The 15,355-nt window shown below is 42.6% G+C and overlaps 1 protein-coding gene across 4 annotated transcripts in view; it reads right to left on the bottom strand.

Moving 5' to 3' along the window:
* Positions 1-799: 799 nt before the first annotated feature.
* The window catches only part of ADAMTS18 (ADAM metallopeptidase with thrombospondin type 1 motif 18), a 152,965-nt gene continuing 138,409 nt past the window's right edge, over positions 800-15,355 (bottom strand). For 3 of the 4 annotated variants that reach the window (XM_054453617.2, XM_054453618.2, XM_063654105.1), the window contains 5 exons: positions 13,528-13,732; positions 11,655-11,837; positions 9,865-10,077; positions 7,876-8,023; positions 1,039-2,741 (listed from right to left, as the gene is read on the bottom strand). In XM_054453617.2, coding sequence (XP_054309592.2) covers positions 2,626-2,741; positions 7,876-8,023; positions 9,865-10,077; positions 11,655-11,837; positions 13,528-13,732 — 865 coding nt within the window. In that variant the 3' untranslated portion in view covers positions 1,039-2,625. Of the gene's footprint in view, positions 2,742-7,875; positions 8,024-9,864; positions 10,078-11,654; positions 11,838-13,527; positions 13,733-15,355 lie in introns of all 4 variants that reach the window. The other variant, XM_063654104.1, reaches the window with a different exon arrangement.

Here is a 15,355-nt window from a genome sequence, read left to right on the forward strand (position 1 = left end):
GAACATATGTAGACACATATGTAATCACAGATGCAGGGAAAAATAGTCTTTTCAGAGCAATTGGACATAACTTCGCCCAGTTCTTATTCTCCACTGGTTTAATGATTCAAAATTTCAAAAAGCCAAGAACAATTACTTTGTATTTTTTTCTTCTTTTCCTGCCAATCCTTCCCTTCCCCATCTTTATTTTTACAAAAATATTTTACTAAAATGACTTTCAAACGTAAAAATACATTTATGGTAGCTTTATCTTAGATGATTTCCACAAATAAATGTTTTCATGACAATTACAGGGTAACAAAATAGTGTGTCCTCAAGAGGGTAAATGCGTCATCTGTTTCATCCTAGTATTTGATACTTTGATTTCTTCAAAGGCAAACAAGAAAAATCACTAGTTGTTGAATAGCTTATCTTTCCTCTTCTCAATGAAGTTACTCTCTAAGATTTGTTGTTGTTGAGACAGAGTCTCTGTCTGTCACCCAGCGGGGAGTGGTATGGCCCAATCTCCTCTCACTGCAGCCTCAGCCTCCCAAGTAGCTGGGACTACAGCCATGCGCCACAACAGCTGGCTACTTTTTTTGTATTTTCAATAGAGACAGGGTTTTGCCATGTTGGCCGGGCTGGTCTCGAACTCCTGGACTCAGGTGATCCATCTGCCTTGGCCTCCCCAAGTGCTGGGATTACCGAGGTGAACCACTGCACCCAACCATTCTCTAAGAGTCCTGACTGACATTTATACAGTTAAATTACCTTTGAAATTACTGACTTTTCACTAACTTATTCAAGAACTTAACAAGTGTCAAAGATAAAGAAATGGAATACTTTATTATAAAACTTATAAAATAATTAAATATTACACATATATTTTGACTTTTCTCTATAACCCATGGTTTTATTCAACATTTTTTCTCAAAATATTACTTAGAGAAGCAAGTGAGAACACATAATAGGCTATTAATAAATTAATTTTCCATAAAATAATAAAATGATAATTATATAAAGAAATAACTTGCTGTTTTTCAGAAGGCAATGGGGTTGTAGTAGAGAAATTTTTTTTTTTTTCCTGTTGATAAAATGGCCACTCCTCTAGGCCAAGCCAAGCAGATTGAGAGAAGTTCCTAAGCATTATTTCTCTGGGATTCAAGAACTCATGATTTTAATTAGAATGGGAACAAAGTATGCTGCTAAATTTAACAAACCACTGTCTAGTTGATTATGCTGAGCTGGCTAATCCAGCTTGAATTGAGACTTTTTAAAGAAGTAAAATTGGGTTACATTCATCAAAGAAGTTGAGGAATAAAGTAGAATTTATGTAAATATGCCCTTTATAACCACTTCTCAAAAAATTACAGGAGGACACAGTATTACAATTACTTTGGTTTTGGCAAAATAGTGTGATTTTTTTCAATTGAGAACAATTTTAAACTCATTAATGCCTACCAACAGCTGGCTTCTGATGACTGAAAATACTCTTATTCAGTGAGGGTCTTGTCATATTATGATTTATTAATATTAACATAGCAAGAAGACAGATAGATTTTTTTATTACCACTGTTTCCTCCTTTCTCTGTCTCTCTTTTTTTTTTCTTTTGCTGTTAGCTAAATCCTAGGGCAAATTTAAACATATCAGTTGGTAGGAAAAAGCCACAAGTGGTCTTTAATTTTCCAAGCAGCTCTGGTAGTATGTACAGAGCATTATAAATGATGGTCCCTTTTCCCTCACAACACTGCTGTTTTGCCATTTAGCTCCTCCTAGATATTTTTTAAATACCAGAAATGGGTATGTTGCCAAGTCTCATTCCCAAAGAGCGGGCTGTAGCTTTTCATGGACTGATTCAGCAAGCACCAAAAGTTATGAGGTTGGTAACATGTGAAAAGCATCCATATTTATCTTTTCTATGAGTTGTTTCCTTGCATGAATTTCAATTACGTGGAGATCTTAAATAGTCCATGTTGCCCTATTTTCATAATATTCCTTGGAATACTTTTCAAGTTGTCAATTTTAGTCTCAGAGACTTTCTATAAGCAGAATATAGTTTACACAAAATAACAAAGACACACACACACCAAATAAACATAACATGAAGCTTGCCAGTCCAGCAGCAAGCACAATTGCGAGCACCATTTGGCTTCTCATAGAACTCCTGGCTTGGGTGTTCACAGGGTTAGTCAAACTGTGAACTCCACGCAACAGTTAGGCAAGGTATTCCATCCAGATTTGAAAGTTCTGAGTCTCAGTCTTTGACCTGAAGTCATAAAGGACCTTTTTAAAACAGATGTCTTTGCCTTTGAACCCTTTGAAGTTCAAAAGGGGGTCTCTCCCCAAATCAACATATCTCAGTGTGATTCACCACTTCTTGTATGTAACAGTGCAAATCAAAGATTTTTTTTAAAGTCAGATTTGTCATCGCTTCCCATTTTCAAGTGCTTCAGAGTACCACGTGCTTCAGGGAATTGAAATAGGAGCCTACTGGCAACCTGTCTGTTCCTCAGAGCAGGCTCCTTCATCACAGCCGCACTCACAAATGGTTCTTGGTGCTCAGCTCCTGGTCTCAAAGGCAGCTGGTCTCTCCAGAGGTTGAAAGGTAAGCCCCTGGCCCTACGGTGTTGGGGAGGACACCAAGATCAGATCTTCCTTGTGCATGACTTGCAGCATTGTTTTCCGTAAAACTTGTGGTTGCAGACACCATGCTGAGGAACTAGGTGACACCAGTTGAAGAAATCTACACAGGATGGATCCTCTAAAATAAGAAAATACATTTAGCATGTTGGCTAGGGTGTCTATCCTTTTTCTTTTTTCTTTTTTTTTTGAGATGGAGTCTCACTCTGTCACCTAGGCTGGAGTGCAGTGGTGTGATCTCAGCTCAGTGCAACCTCTGTCCCCGAGGTTCAAGCGATTCTCCTGCCTAATTCTCCCAAGTAGCTGGGACTATAGGCATGTGCCACTAAGCCCGGCTAATTTTTGTATTTTTAGTAGAGACGGGGTTTTCCACCATGCTGGCCAGGCTGGTCTCGAATTCTTGAGCTCAAGTGATCTGCCTGCCTGCCTCGGCCTCCCAAAGTACTGGGATTACAGCTGTGAGCCACCGGGCCCAGCCTTTGGTGATTTGCATATTATGATTTATTAATATTAACATAGCACCTGTTTCTTAAGGTGAGGGCCTACAGATCAAAGGTCTTGGGCCCCCCTCCCTTGTGCCTCTATGTGGTTTTTCCCATTAAACATTGGGACTTTGGTAGGGGGGTGAGGTAGGGGCAGGATTTAGATGCCAAGAAAAGACTGTGACCATTAGCAAAATTAAATGATTTGTTTTTAAAAAATGTCACATCTAATCCAAGATCAATGTCTGATCCTCCCTATGTAGCCTGAGAGCTACCATGGAATTGAGTGTTCAGGGAAATACCCTAAAATGGTGCTTTAGGAATCCCCTAAGGATTTTGTTGTACCACTGGTTCTGATTCAGAAGGGCTGTCAGAGGGGAGCATTAAGGGAGGCTGTGCTGCTGGTCCACGAACTATAATTTCAGGAGCAAGAAGCCTGATATATTGGGAGTCAAGCCACCTAATTTGCCTGCAAATGGGTTGAGATTAACTGAAAAACCTGGGTCTCCAACGTTCTGTGTAGGTTTAAGTCCATCTCAACCAGTTTGCAAGTAAATGAATTTAAGTCAACACCAGTCCTTTCTAATTTCTTTAGTTGTTCAATGAACAGGATAGATGTGATTATTTTACTGTACCGCAGGAATTTTTACTCAGATGGTCCTCAGGAGATAGAAAATGCATGTGAATGGGGTATGTAAACATAAGCGCATGTTGTAGGAGCAAGGGCCCAGTCATTTCACTGTTTTGTTTGAGACAGAATTTTGCTCTTGTTGCCCAGGCTGGAGTGCAATGGTGTAATCTCGGCTCACTACATCCTCCGCCTCATGTGTTCAAATGTTTCTCCTGCCTAAGCCTCCTGGGTAGCTGCGATTACAGGCACCCACCACCACGCCCAGTTAATTTTTGTGTTTTTAGTAGCGATGGGGGTTTCACCATGTTGGCCACGCTGGTCTTGAACTCCTGACCTCAGGTGATCGGTCTGCCTCAGCCTCCCAAAGTGCTGGGATTACAGGTGTGAGCCACACCCCCAGCCCATTTTATTGTATTTTTAAGGCACAGTTTTGACTTTAAAAATATTTAGAGTCTACACTACACATAATTCAGAAATGCTTAGAGTTCCTTCTTCAAGCCTTGATTCTTCTGCCTAAAATTCCTTTTTACACACCCCCTTCATGTAAGTCAGGCAGCAGAAGTGAGATATATTACTATTCTGTCAGTATAAGTAAGTGCTTTCTTTGATTATAATAATTACTAACAGCTGGTTGTTTGAGCATCTACTGTGAGTCAGGTACTTCATTTACACTATTGAAGATGACCTTGGAATCATTTCTTTGCTTCACATTCTCCATGCAATCAGCAGATACCCTTGGCTCAATCTTTAAAATGCACCCAGCATCCAATGTCTTCAGTACTGCCACTGCTCTAGTGGAACCTCCTCCATCCGCTTCCTGGCAGAGTTGACAAGTCCTTGTTCTACTCTAGACAACCTGTACTCCTTTCACCTTAACTGCCAGTAAGCTAGATCCTGTTGCTCTTCTGCTCAAAGTTCTCCATTGGCTTCCATCGTACTCAGAGTTAAATCTGAAATCCTTACACTGACTGACAAGGCCTCCAGTACCACTTTTCATGTATTGCTTAACCACTCTTCACCTTGTTTCTTGTACTCCAAGCATTGTGCCATTCCTCAATTAGATTAGTATATTCCTCCCTCGGGGACTTTGGGGTCTCTCTGCCAGGAACACTCTCCTCCTAGATCCATATGTGGCTCACCTTCCTTGAGGTCTCTGTTTAAGTGCTAAATCATCAAGTGGTCTTGCCTGATGATTATAATCTGAAGTTGTTTTCCTATCTCCTCACCCCTGCTACTTTACTTTCTGACACTGTGTGTTAATTGGTTGATTTGTTGTCTGTTTCCATTTAGAAGCAAGCTTGTCAGAAGGTGGGATCCGTGCCTGTTTATTTTCTAATCAGACCCCAGAACAGTTTCTGGTTCATAGTAAGCACTAAAGAAATGTGTGAAAAATTGAATTACCTTCTTTAATACTCAAAACAGTCTTTCAAAGTAAGCATTATTTCCCGGTTTTATGAATGCTCAGAAAGTTCAAAACTTGCCCAAAGCTCCATAGCTACTAAGTGTCAAGTTAGTGTGGATTCAACTCTATTTTTATGATTATAGGGTCCTTGCTCTTTCCACCATACAATGCTGCCTGCCCCCATCTGAAGATGTGGGATTTCATGAGGAGCAGCTTATTAGTATTGAGTGCCTGCTCATCCTTAACTTAATATGACTAGTCTGCAGCCCAGGCAGCTTCCAGACATGTAAACAACCAGTTTCAATGCAGTGTGACACAAGTCTCTGGGTGGTATGACTGCTGTAGGGCCTTCTCTCTTTCCTGAAGAGAATTTTACATATAATATGTACAGTGCAACCATAAGGATGGTTTCATAAGGATGGTTTCCCCAAGGTGGAGATCCAACCAAGATAACCCAGATAAGGCATCACACACTGATGATGGTATACAATGACTGCCCCTAGACTGGCACTCAGTATGGGCAGGGATCTGGGGGACAACAAAGCTGTTTGGTGATACTGGATGACAGGATGATGCCACCATGGGCAGAATGGTCTTCTCTAGGGTCTAGTTTAAGTGACTATAAGGGGAGGAAACTCTCACAGTGCCTAGCAGAGTACCTGGTCCACAGTGGGGGACTCAGAGAAGAGGCAAAGAATGGAATCTTCTGTCACCATGCGCCTCCTTACTGCTCACTAATGTTTCCTGAAAACTCACAGCCAGAAAGTACACTCAAACGACATTCATAGTAGTCACCCTGCCAAGCATGTCATCATCCCTATACTTGTGATGGGAATGGGAGAAAATCCTCAACTTAGTAAACTGAAGGCCACATTTTTGGGTCAGAACAAACACGTGGGCTTGTATCCTTTATTCTTCCAAAAGGGACCTGACTCAGCCAAGAGGCACAGAGAGAAGCTCCTCTTTTTGAGACAGGGTCTCAAAAAAAGCCCAGGCTGGAGTACAGTGGTGCAATCTTGGGTCACTGCAACCTTCACTTCCTGGGTTCAAGAGATCCTCCTGCCTCCCCAGGAGCTAGGCCTACAGGCTAATTTTTGTATTTTTAGTAGAGACGGGGTTTCACCATGTTAACCAGGCTGGTCTCAAACTCCTGACCTCAGGTGATCCACCCGCCTCAGCCTCCCAAAGTGTTGGGATTACAGGTGTGAGCCACTGCACTCAGCCAAGCTCCTCTTTTAATAAGCCATTTCTCATATGCACCCGATGACTCCCCTCATTCCAGCACCACAGGTAGAACTGACCATCACTGTAACACTGTGAATATTCCACCACTTACTTCTTGTTGTAGCTTTCTTTTAAGAAGAGGACCCAGCTCTATTCTTTCATCCCTAGGAGAGTGTAAGGTGCTTGGTGACTTGGCTTTGAACAAGATCGAGGACCTCACAGCACTTTTCACACGATCTTTCATGTAGCCATACACCCATGCATTTATTCATGTAAGACTTATTGAGTACCTATTGTGTACCCGGTGTGGTATTAGGTGCTAGGTGAGCAAAAAATAAGACAAATGGCCTCCCTGGGCCATACGTGCATGTTGACTCTCCCCATCCTGTCCAGGAGATACTGTTGGGCAATTTCATAATTGGGCATTGTCGTTGGGGGTGCTGGTGGCCTTCTAGGCTGAATCTTTGGCAATTAAGGGTGGAAATGAGAAATCACTGATAGTGAAGAAAGGAGGACAGAGTCTGGAAGAACTTGACTGCTTGTTCGTTTCTTCCGTATGTAGTATGCCAGCATGGACTAGGATGATCCGGCTCTGAGTAACTGCTACAGAGCTTTTTGTTGTTGTTGTTCTTGTGCAAGATTCTTTAGCATGAGGCAAGCAGATTAGGCTAACAAGTGTGATCCCTTTGATCTGATTAGAAGGGTTTTAGGCAAATGCTATCTATCTTTGTCAGATTACTTTAAATAGTGAAGAATGGTACAGTTTACTCAGACTTTCCATTTTCCTGTCAGTACTCACTGCACTTCCCTTGAACTAACTTTAAGAAAACATTTAGGTATAGTCCTAGGGCAATACATATTCACTGATGACTATTACTTTTGATTTCTGAATTTTTTATATATTCAACAAATATGAACATCTTTATATACAGATTGTAGTTGTCTCCTCCATTAAAATATGAGCTCCTTGAGGGCTATTCTTGTTCACCTTTATGTTCCCACTTTCAAATTAATAATAGTTAAAAAGCATTATTGTGGCAATTAAATATTCCCTTCAGACCCATGCAAACAAGATCACTAGGATAGGCTGGGCATGTGGCTTGTGACTGTAAACCCAGAACTTGAGGCCAGGAGTTCGAGATCAGCCTGGCCAACATGGTGAAACCCTATCTCTACTAAAAATTCAAAAATTAGCCAGATGTGGTGGTTCACACCTATAATCCCAGTAACTCAGGAGGCTGAGGCAGGAGAATCACTTGAACCCGGGAGGCGGAGGTTACAGTGAGCTGTGTACTCACCTGCATGACAGAGTGAGACTGTCTGAAAAAGATCATTTGGACAGGAACTTCCCCCAGAGTGGTGCCTTATACAACTCCAGGGAGCACTGTCACATAGACCTCAGGCGAATGGCTCACCCTAGAGTTGTACAATGTCACAGGCTGCACCACCAACAAAGTAGGCTTTGAAAAAATTATCTCAACACTAGTAAAGTTGACTGGAGCATGGTGCCTTTTACCTCTCTTTTCAGGAGCTGGACAGAAGTTTGTATTACAGGCTCGTAGCACCGGAGGTTTCTGATGGAGCAGACAACTTGAGGAAGGCCGGCCTTGCTGAACACAGTGGACTGACCGGGTCTGGACCCCTCCCCCACAGGTGACTGTGCACTGCAGGAGAGAGAAGAGGAAGGAGTCAGAAACACTCTGCTGAGGTCAGTGACATCAAACAGAAGGAATTCCCATGCTTCATGACATTACCAAGATGCCTGCTGATGAAACAGATTGGCTGGAGCCAGGCACATGTGCTTACAGTCCACAGCATCTATCCTAACAAGTGTGATCCCTTTGATCTGATTAGAAGGGTTTTAGGCAAATGCTATCTATCTAGCCCAAGAGTGTGTGTCTCCCAGTTAAGTGACTCACTCATAAAGAAGAGAAGCTCCAGAAATACAGAAGCTGCTCTAAGAATGCAGAAACAAATACAGGCACATCGAGGGAGTTAATCACAGGATTTAAAGAATTCCAGACAATCTGTGCAGCTGCAATAGTGGAGGACATAGTTCAAAACTGGGATAGAAAAAGAAATGGTCAGAGACAGCTCTGGAATTAGGTCCTCGGTGCCCAGCCACATTCTGAGTTGGCATGATAGAGTTGGTGCTTCTTAGAAGTCGTGGATTTCAGTATGCAATTAAAAATTTTCAAAAGTAGACAACTCAACTGCCTTTCTTCCAGACAGCCATATGAAAAAGTTACAAAGATACTTCATAACAAAAGGAAAACCAGGGAAAAATGTAGCCCTTTAAACGGATTTTTCTTATTTTAAAAAGTTACTACATTTAAGAAAAATGTACATACACATTAATGTACATATGCATTATAATTGACTGTAGTTTCTATCTCAATTAAAATTTGAGGGCAAGTCTTGTTATCAAATTATCTAAACTAGGAGTTTGTAAACTTTTCCTGTAAAGGGCAAGATAGTAAATATTTCAGGCTGTATAGGCATATGGCCTCTGTTGCAAGTACTCCTCACTGCCTTTGTAGCACTAAAGCAGCTGTGGTCAATATATTAAGCAAATGAACATGACTACTTTCCATTTAAACTTTATAAAAACAGGCAGGTATTGGGGGAGCAGATTTGGCCGGGTAGCAACTGTCTGTAAACTTATTAGAGTCAATTTTTAAAAGAAATCCCCAGCAATATGTGTAACACCTAGCATAATGCCTGGCCAGAGACAATCAGGCTAATTTCCTTTCCTCTCATCCATGTGTTGGTTTCCAGATCCTCCCGAATAGATAACGTATGTACATATTTATACCTCTACCCGGACTCTGTGATTAATGGTGAGGTGGGTAGCACCTGAGTCCTCTGAACAGCTGTGCAACAACATCTGTTGGATGGAATGCTGGAAGGACCGCATCACACACCAATCCTAGCTAAAGTTTCACCCAAGTTTTCTGAAAAGAAGGGTGCCTCTAGCATCTGATAAGTTTAAAAGCTAAGTATCCTTGGCTGAATTGCCTGACATTCTGAGCTTTAGGGACCATACTACCCTGAATAGGAGTACTTAGCACCATGCATAGTAATAGCTCGACAAATATTAGCTATTACATTGTTCAGAAACATGATGTAAGAACCAAATGAGTAAAGGCTGTGAGCAGCATTTCTAAACAGAAAGACTAGAGTGGTAGTTTCAGTAGCAACAGCAAGGACCAACATTAGGAGCGTCTAACTGGCCTAGTGCTAAGTGTTTTACACACATTTTCTGATGAACAACAACAAATCAACTCTGCCAGATAATAATAATTTTCTAGATGTGAAAACTGAGGTTTACAGATTGTTACCTGCCCAGGGCCACATGGGCAGAGATGGCCAAAGAACAAAACCCATTCTGCCTTCAGAATTGGAGCCATTAACTGTTTCTACTTGGACAACCACTAACAGATGGAATGCCTCATTTTTCGACATCTCACTTGAATAGACACCTCCTCATTTGGCCTGTACCCACCTGCTGCCATGGCGATGAATACCATCCAGCTCCCACGTTGTACACTGGATGGGCTGGGCAAGCCCGTCGGTTGCAGGTCTCTTCCAAGTCCAGGTTTGGTTTCTTAATATTACGGCATCTTCGCTCTGGGAAAGTGATCAGCTTTCCCTGGAAGCCCTTCTCGCTGCACTTCATCTCCCTCTTCCTCACACCCAAACCACAGGTTGCAGAACACTAGGAACCAAGACAGGATGTGTAAAAGTGAAGACTGCCAGGATCACATCTTCTGAACAGAGGCAGTTTGACATAAGGTTGCACCATCCACATGAAACAGGAGGGATGGGATTACACAAGGTCAACCACACTCACTCAAGGATCTTGATACAGCAGCTAAGTATCTCATGCTATAGGTAAGGAAACCAAAGTTCAGAAAACGGAAGTGACTTTCCCCAAATCACACAGATCATTAGCCTTATAAAACAAAAAAGGGACCTTGAGATGCCACACGGGTGTGGAGTCCAGGAGAAAGGCAAGATGGGCAAAAGGATTTCCAGGTTTAGGGTTACACACTTATAGGTCCAGGTCTACCTAAGGCCTGAGGAGTTAGGAATCCGAGCTGAGGAGGGTAAGGGTCAGAGAAAAGGATTCAGAGCTTAATGGGAAAAACCACTGTACAGCAAATAATTGCCCTTTAAATTTACCCAACCTCTCACACACAGGAGGTAACATGATAAGGGTCAAAAATATCCTTTTAGGAAAAATATCCTTTTAGGCTGGGTGCAGTGGCTCAGGCCTGTAATCACAGCAGTTTGGAAGTCTGGGGCAGGTGGATCACTTGAGCCCAGGAGTTCAAGACCAGCCTCAGCAACATGGTGAAACCACATCTCTACAAAAATTAGCTAGGTGTAGTGGTGCCTGCCTTTAGTCCGAGGTAGCAGATTAGCTGAGCTAGCGAGGTGGAGGCTGCAGTGAGCTGAGATTGTGCCACTGCACTCTAGGGCAACAGAGCAAGACCCTTTCTCAAAAATAAAAAATTTACTCCCCAGTATTTGAGAGATATATTTCTAGTGTGTCACCCAAGGCCCTCACGATCTTTCCACCCCATCCCATGTTCCTTCTTTACTAAATGTGCAGTCATCACTCCTGTGTAAAGGCTGCAGCCTCTGTCTGGGACAACCTTGCCCCAAATCCCCTTTTGCTTTGATTCCTGCTCATCTTTCAGGCCATGCTCCCTAGAAAGTCTCTTCTGACAAGGGTTCTTCCCGCAGTCCGGCTCCGGTGAACCTTGAGCTCTCCCACAAAATTACAGACTTCTATCAAGGCACTTGGCATAACTTAGCCATGGTTCTCTGCGTGTGCTTTATGAAGTCTTGCGCCCCTACTGCCCAGACATAGGCTTGATCAATGTGGGGGTGCTTTAGCAATGTTTCGTAAAGAAATCAGGAGAGAAGAACTGGCAATTAGCAGGCATTTGGTATCAATGTGTGTAACACAAAGGAGTTTTGTGAGCCTAGATGCTAGCAGGTCAGCTGAGCATCTCAAGAAACCTCCAGCAGTGACTTTTTTTTTTTTTTTGGAGACAGAGTCTTGCTCTGTCACCCAGGCTGGAGGGCAGTGGGGCAATCTCGGCTCACTGCAAGCTCCGCCTCCTGGGTTCACGCCATTCTCCTGCCTCAGCCTCCCCAGTAGATGGGACTACAGGCGCCTGCCACCTCGCCCAGCTAATTTTCTGTATTTTTAGTAGAGACAGGGTTTCACCGTGTTAGCTAGGATGGTCTCGATCTGACCCAGCAGTGACTTCTAAACCATACCTCGCTCCACGAAGAAGCGACCCACTGTAGCCGGTTGTTCTTGGGGCATCGTCTAAGCACACAGCCCTCCTGCAGCTCAGGTCTGGGGAGGCTGGTACACTGGCTCTCGGGGAGGGTTTCTGTGGCAGAGCCCTTGCACAGGAGTTCACGCTTCCTTACCCCTCGTCCACAGGTCTTGGAACACTTGAGAAAAAAAAAAGTTCTATTTGCATTCCCATTAGGTTTCAGTAGCCACATTAAAAAAACAAAACAAAACACTAAATATATATTCCTGTGAAAGGTGGGATAAACTCCATGAACTAAAGCTCTTTTTATGAGATCTACTTTACCACCCCCATTCCCACTTCCCTTTATCCATACCCACCATATATATTTGGCTAAAACAATTATTTGAATTCTTTTTGTAAATTATATTGCTAACTGCAAAGAAAGAGACTAGACTCAACACCATGTACTACTTAGATTTACCCTCTGCTATAAAGGAATATATTCTCTCATATGAAAGAACCCCTAAACAAGCTCAAAAATATTCTCTCTCCCTCCTGAACCCTAATTCCCTAACATAGCGGTCTCCAATTTCTTTGGCATCAGGGACAGCTTTTGCAGAACACTGTATTTCCATGGACAGGCAGGGCGGTGCTTTTGGGATAAAACTGTTCCACCTCAGATCATCAGGCATTAGATTCTCATGAGGAACACGCATCCTAGATCCCTCACTTTTGCAGTTCTCAATAGGGTTCAAGCTCCTCTGAGAATCTAATGCTGCCACTGATTTGACAAGAGGCGGAGTTCAGGCTGTGATGCTGGCCCGCTGCTCATCTCCTGCTGGGCGGCCTAGTTCCTTACAGACCACAAACAGGTACTTGTTCATGGCCTGGGGGTTGGGACCCCTGTGCTAACAGATAATTCCTAACATTAAAAAAAAAAAAAAAAAGCCTGTATATTGCTGAAATTAATCAGAAAGCAGCACCCTCCAGCATGTAACATACCCTAAAGGAAAACACAGCAGAACTGTCATCAGTGGCTGCTGCCTGGCTTCATAGTTCAGGCGGTAAAACTCTCACCGTTTTTTCATTCTTCCCCATAATTTGTTTGCCAGCCGTGATCGAGCAGCGGTTGACCTATCATCCGCAAGGGAGGCTGTAGGGAAGGGCTTCTTCCCTTCAGCACCATTAACATTTTGGATCAGATAATTCTTTGTGGTGAGGAGCTGGCCTGGGCTGTGTAGGACATTCACCTCTACCCACTAGATGCCAGGAGCACTCATCTCCCCAAGTTGTGACATCAAAATGTCCCCTGGTAGGCAAACTTACCCACGGTTGAGAACCTGTGCTTTAGAGGGAATTCTGAGCTGTGAATGACAGGTAGCTCTCTGTCCCTTCTAACTTTAAAATTTTATGGCTTTCACTGGGAATTTGTGACCATAGCAAATTTTATGCCCTACTTTCCTCTGTATTCTTCTAACTTTACCTCTTTCCCATTGAAGCAAGAGTTAAATATCTCTTCTATGCTTCATTCTTTGTATTTGCATTTCCCATTTGCTTTGGAGAATTCAGTAGCCAGGTCTCTATGCCAGTCTTCTTACACTGGAATCCTTTCTAGCTGTGCTCACGAGTCTGGCCTAAATGGCCCCCACACTCCAATTTCTGGTCCTCTCAGGAGGATTCTAAGCTCTGGGAGAGGGGTGCCAAAACTTCAGATTTCCTAAGATTCCCTAAGGAACGTTAGTTAAAATGCAGATTCCCGGGTACATGAACTCAGTGTGATTTCCATGAAGATGTAAACTGCCAAGAGCCCCTTGGAGAGCAAAGACACCTGTACTTTTGCCTTCGTGGGGACCGAGAATAGTAACTCCCGAGTTTTCTCCTGTTACCTGAGACCAGGGTCCAAGGCTCCATTCTGGAGGGCAGGCGTGGCTGTTGCAGGCTTGGACCTGAGTGGGTGTGCTCACTGGACAGAGAGAATGCAACACTGCTTCCTCCTTTTGGAAGGGCTTCTTTTGCACACACTGGATCTTTCGGCTCTGCTGGCCTCCGGCACAGGACTTGCTGCACGTACTCCATTCACCTGGCATCCAGCTTTCAGTGCAAAACAAATATTTCCAATGAAGCCAAACTTTGTACCATAACTTCCAAAGCAGTTATTGTGAAAGGTAAACCACCTATGGAAGCCATGGATCAATGTCAGAACCAATAAGATAAGTTATTCTACTTGTTCTTTGATGGATCCAGAGGCTTATACTAATGTGACTGAGATATAAAGAATCACTTTTAATCATCCCACAGTTCTACAGATATACTCCTGCCTCTGCATGAGAAGAAATCCATGTCACTTTAAAATCTGCACAGTTCATTGAGCCAAATTTGTTGGGATTTTAACTATGTGTCAGGGACTCTCCTAAGCATTAGGATTAGAAAAATTAAGGCGGCAGCCTTCTTTCCATTAAGGAGCCTATAACACAGTAAAGAGGTGGATATGTGAACAAATAAAGACAGTACTTTCTGATAAGTGCTGCAATGGAAGTCAACATAAAATACAATGAGGAGGCTCATGGAAGAGTCATCAATGAGAGAGAAAGAGAGGGAGGTTTGTGCAGGAGAGAGGGGTACGTTTAGAGAAGGTCTCACAGAGGATATCTTTATCCTCTTTTTACTTTTCTGATTACACCTGAATTTACTGATGGGTTAAATACCTACCTTCATTTTCTTTAAAATTTGCCAGACCAGTTTTTTCTTTTAACACCTGTCTGAGACTTGGTATATATTTGAATGGTTTTTTGTTTTTGAGATGGAGTCCTGCTCTTGTTGCCCAGGCTGGAGTACAATGGCGCGATCTCAGCTCACTGCAACCTCCGCCTCCCGGGCTGAAGTGATTCTCCTGCCTCATCCTCAGATTATGACAAATGCACTATTATTTACAAGAAAAAAAAAGTGTGTGTGTATGGATATATATATATATATATATATAAAATAAACACACACACACCTTTATATATAAAGATTGTGTAATATGATTGCATCACCACAAACCAAACACTACTTATTAAGATGATGTAAAACATTGGTGAATGCAACATTGCTTTAGAAGAAACTCCGCCCATTTTATATAAATATATTTGGCAGAAGATAAATCACATAAAAGAGACTCCCTTTAACTGGGAAGATTACTTAAAATTAGTCTTCAAACAATAGTGTGGCTAAAGTCAATCCAAGAACAAACTCACTGAGCCCCTCCAAGGCTGCCATCATCAGCGGTGGAGTTACCACTTGCCCTATACCCCATTCTTTATATTTGTGTCTTGCTACTGTGTAATTTTGCATTTGGGGTTTCATGGCCTGCATAATATTATGATTTTTAAATTCTTGGACCATTTACATAAAAGTTAGGCACACAACCACACACAAATTGAACTAATTTAGGATTCTGTGTTATTTAAATATCTGTCTGATTCCATTCAGAGAAGAGGAATCCCTATGCAAAGGTTAAAAGAAAAAAGCACCTCACGCCTGTAATGCCAGAACTTTGGGATGCTGAAAACAGGCAGATCACTTGAGGCCAGTAGTTCGAGACCAGCCTGGCCAACATGGCAAAACCCTGTCTCTACTAAAAATACAAAAATTAGCCAGGTGTGGTGACGTGCACCTGTAATCCCAGCTACTAAGGTGGTTGAGGCACAATAATTGCTTGAATCCAGTAGGCAG

Source organism: Pongo pygmaeus, chromosome 18 (assembly GCF_028885625.2).
Source record: "Pongo pygmaeus isolate AG05252 chromosome 18, NHGRI_mPonPyg2-v2.0_pri, whole genome shotgun sequence".
Classification (NCBI taxonomy): domain Eukaryota; kingdom Metazoa; phylum Chordata; class Mammalia; order Primates; family Hominidae; genus Pongo; species Pongo pygmaeus.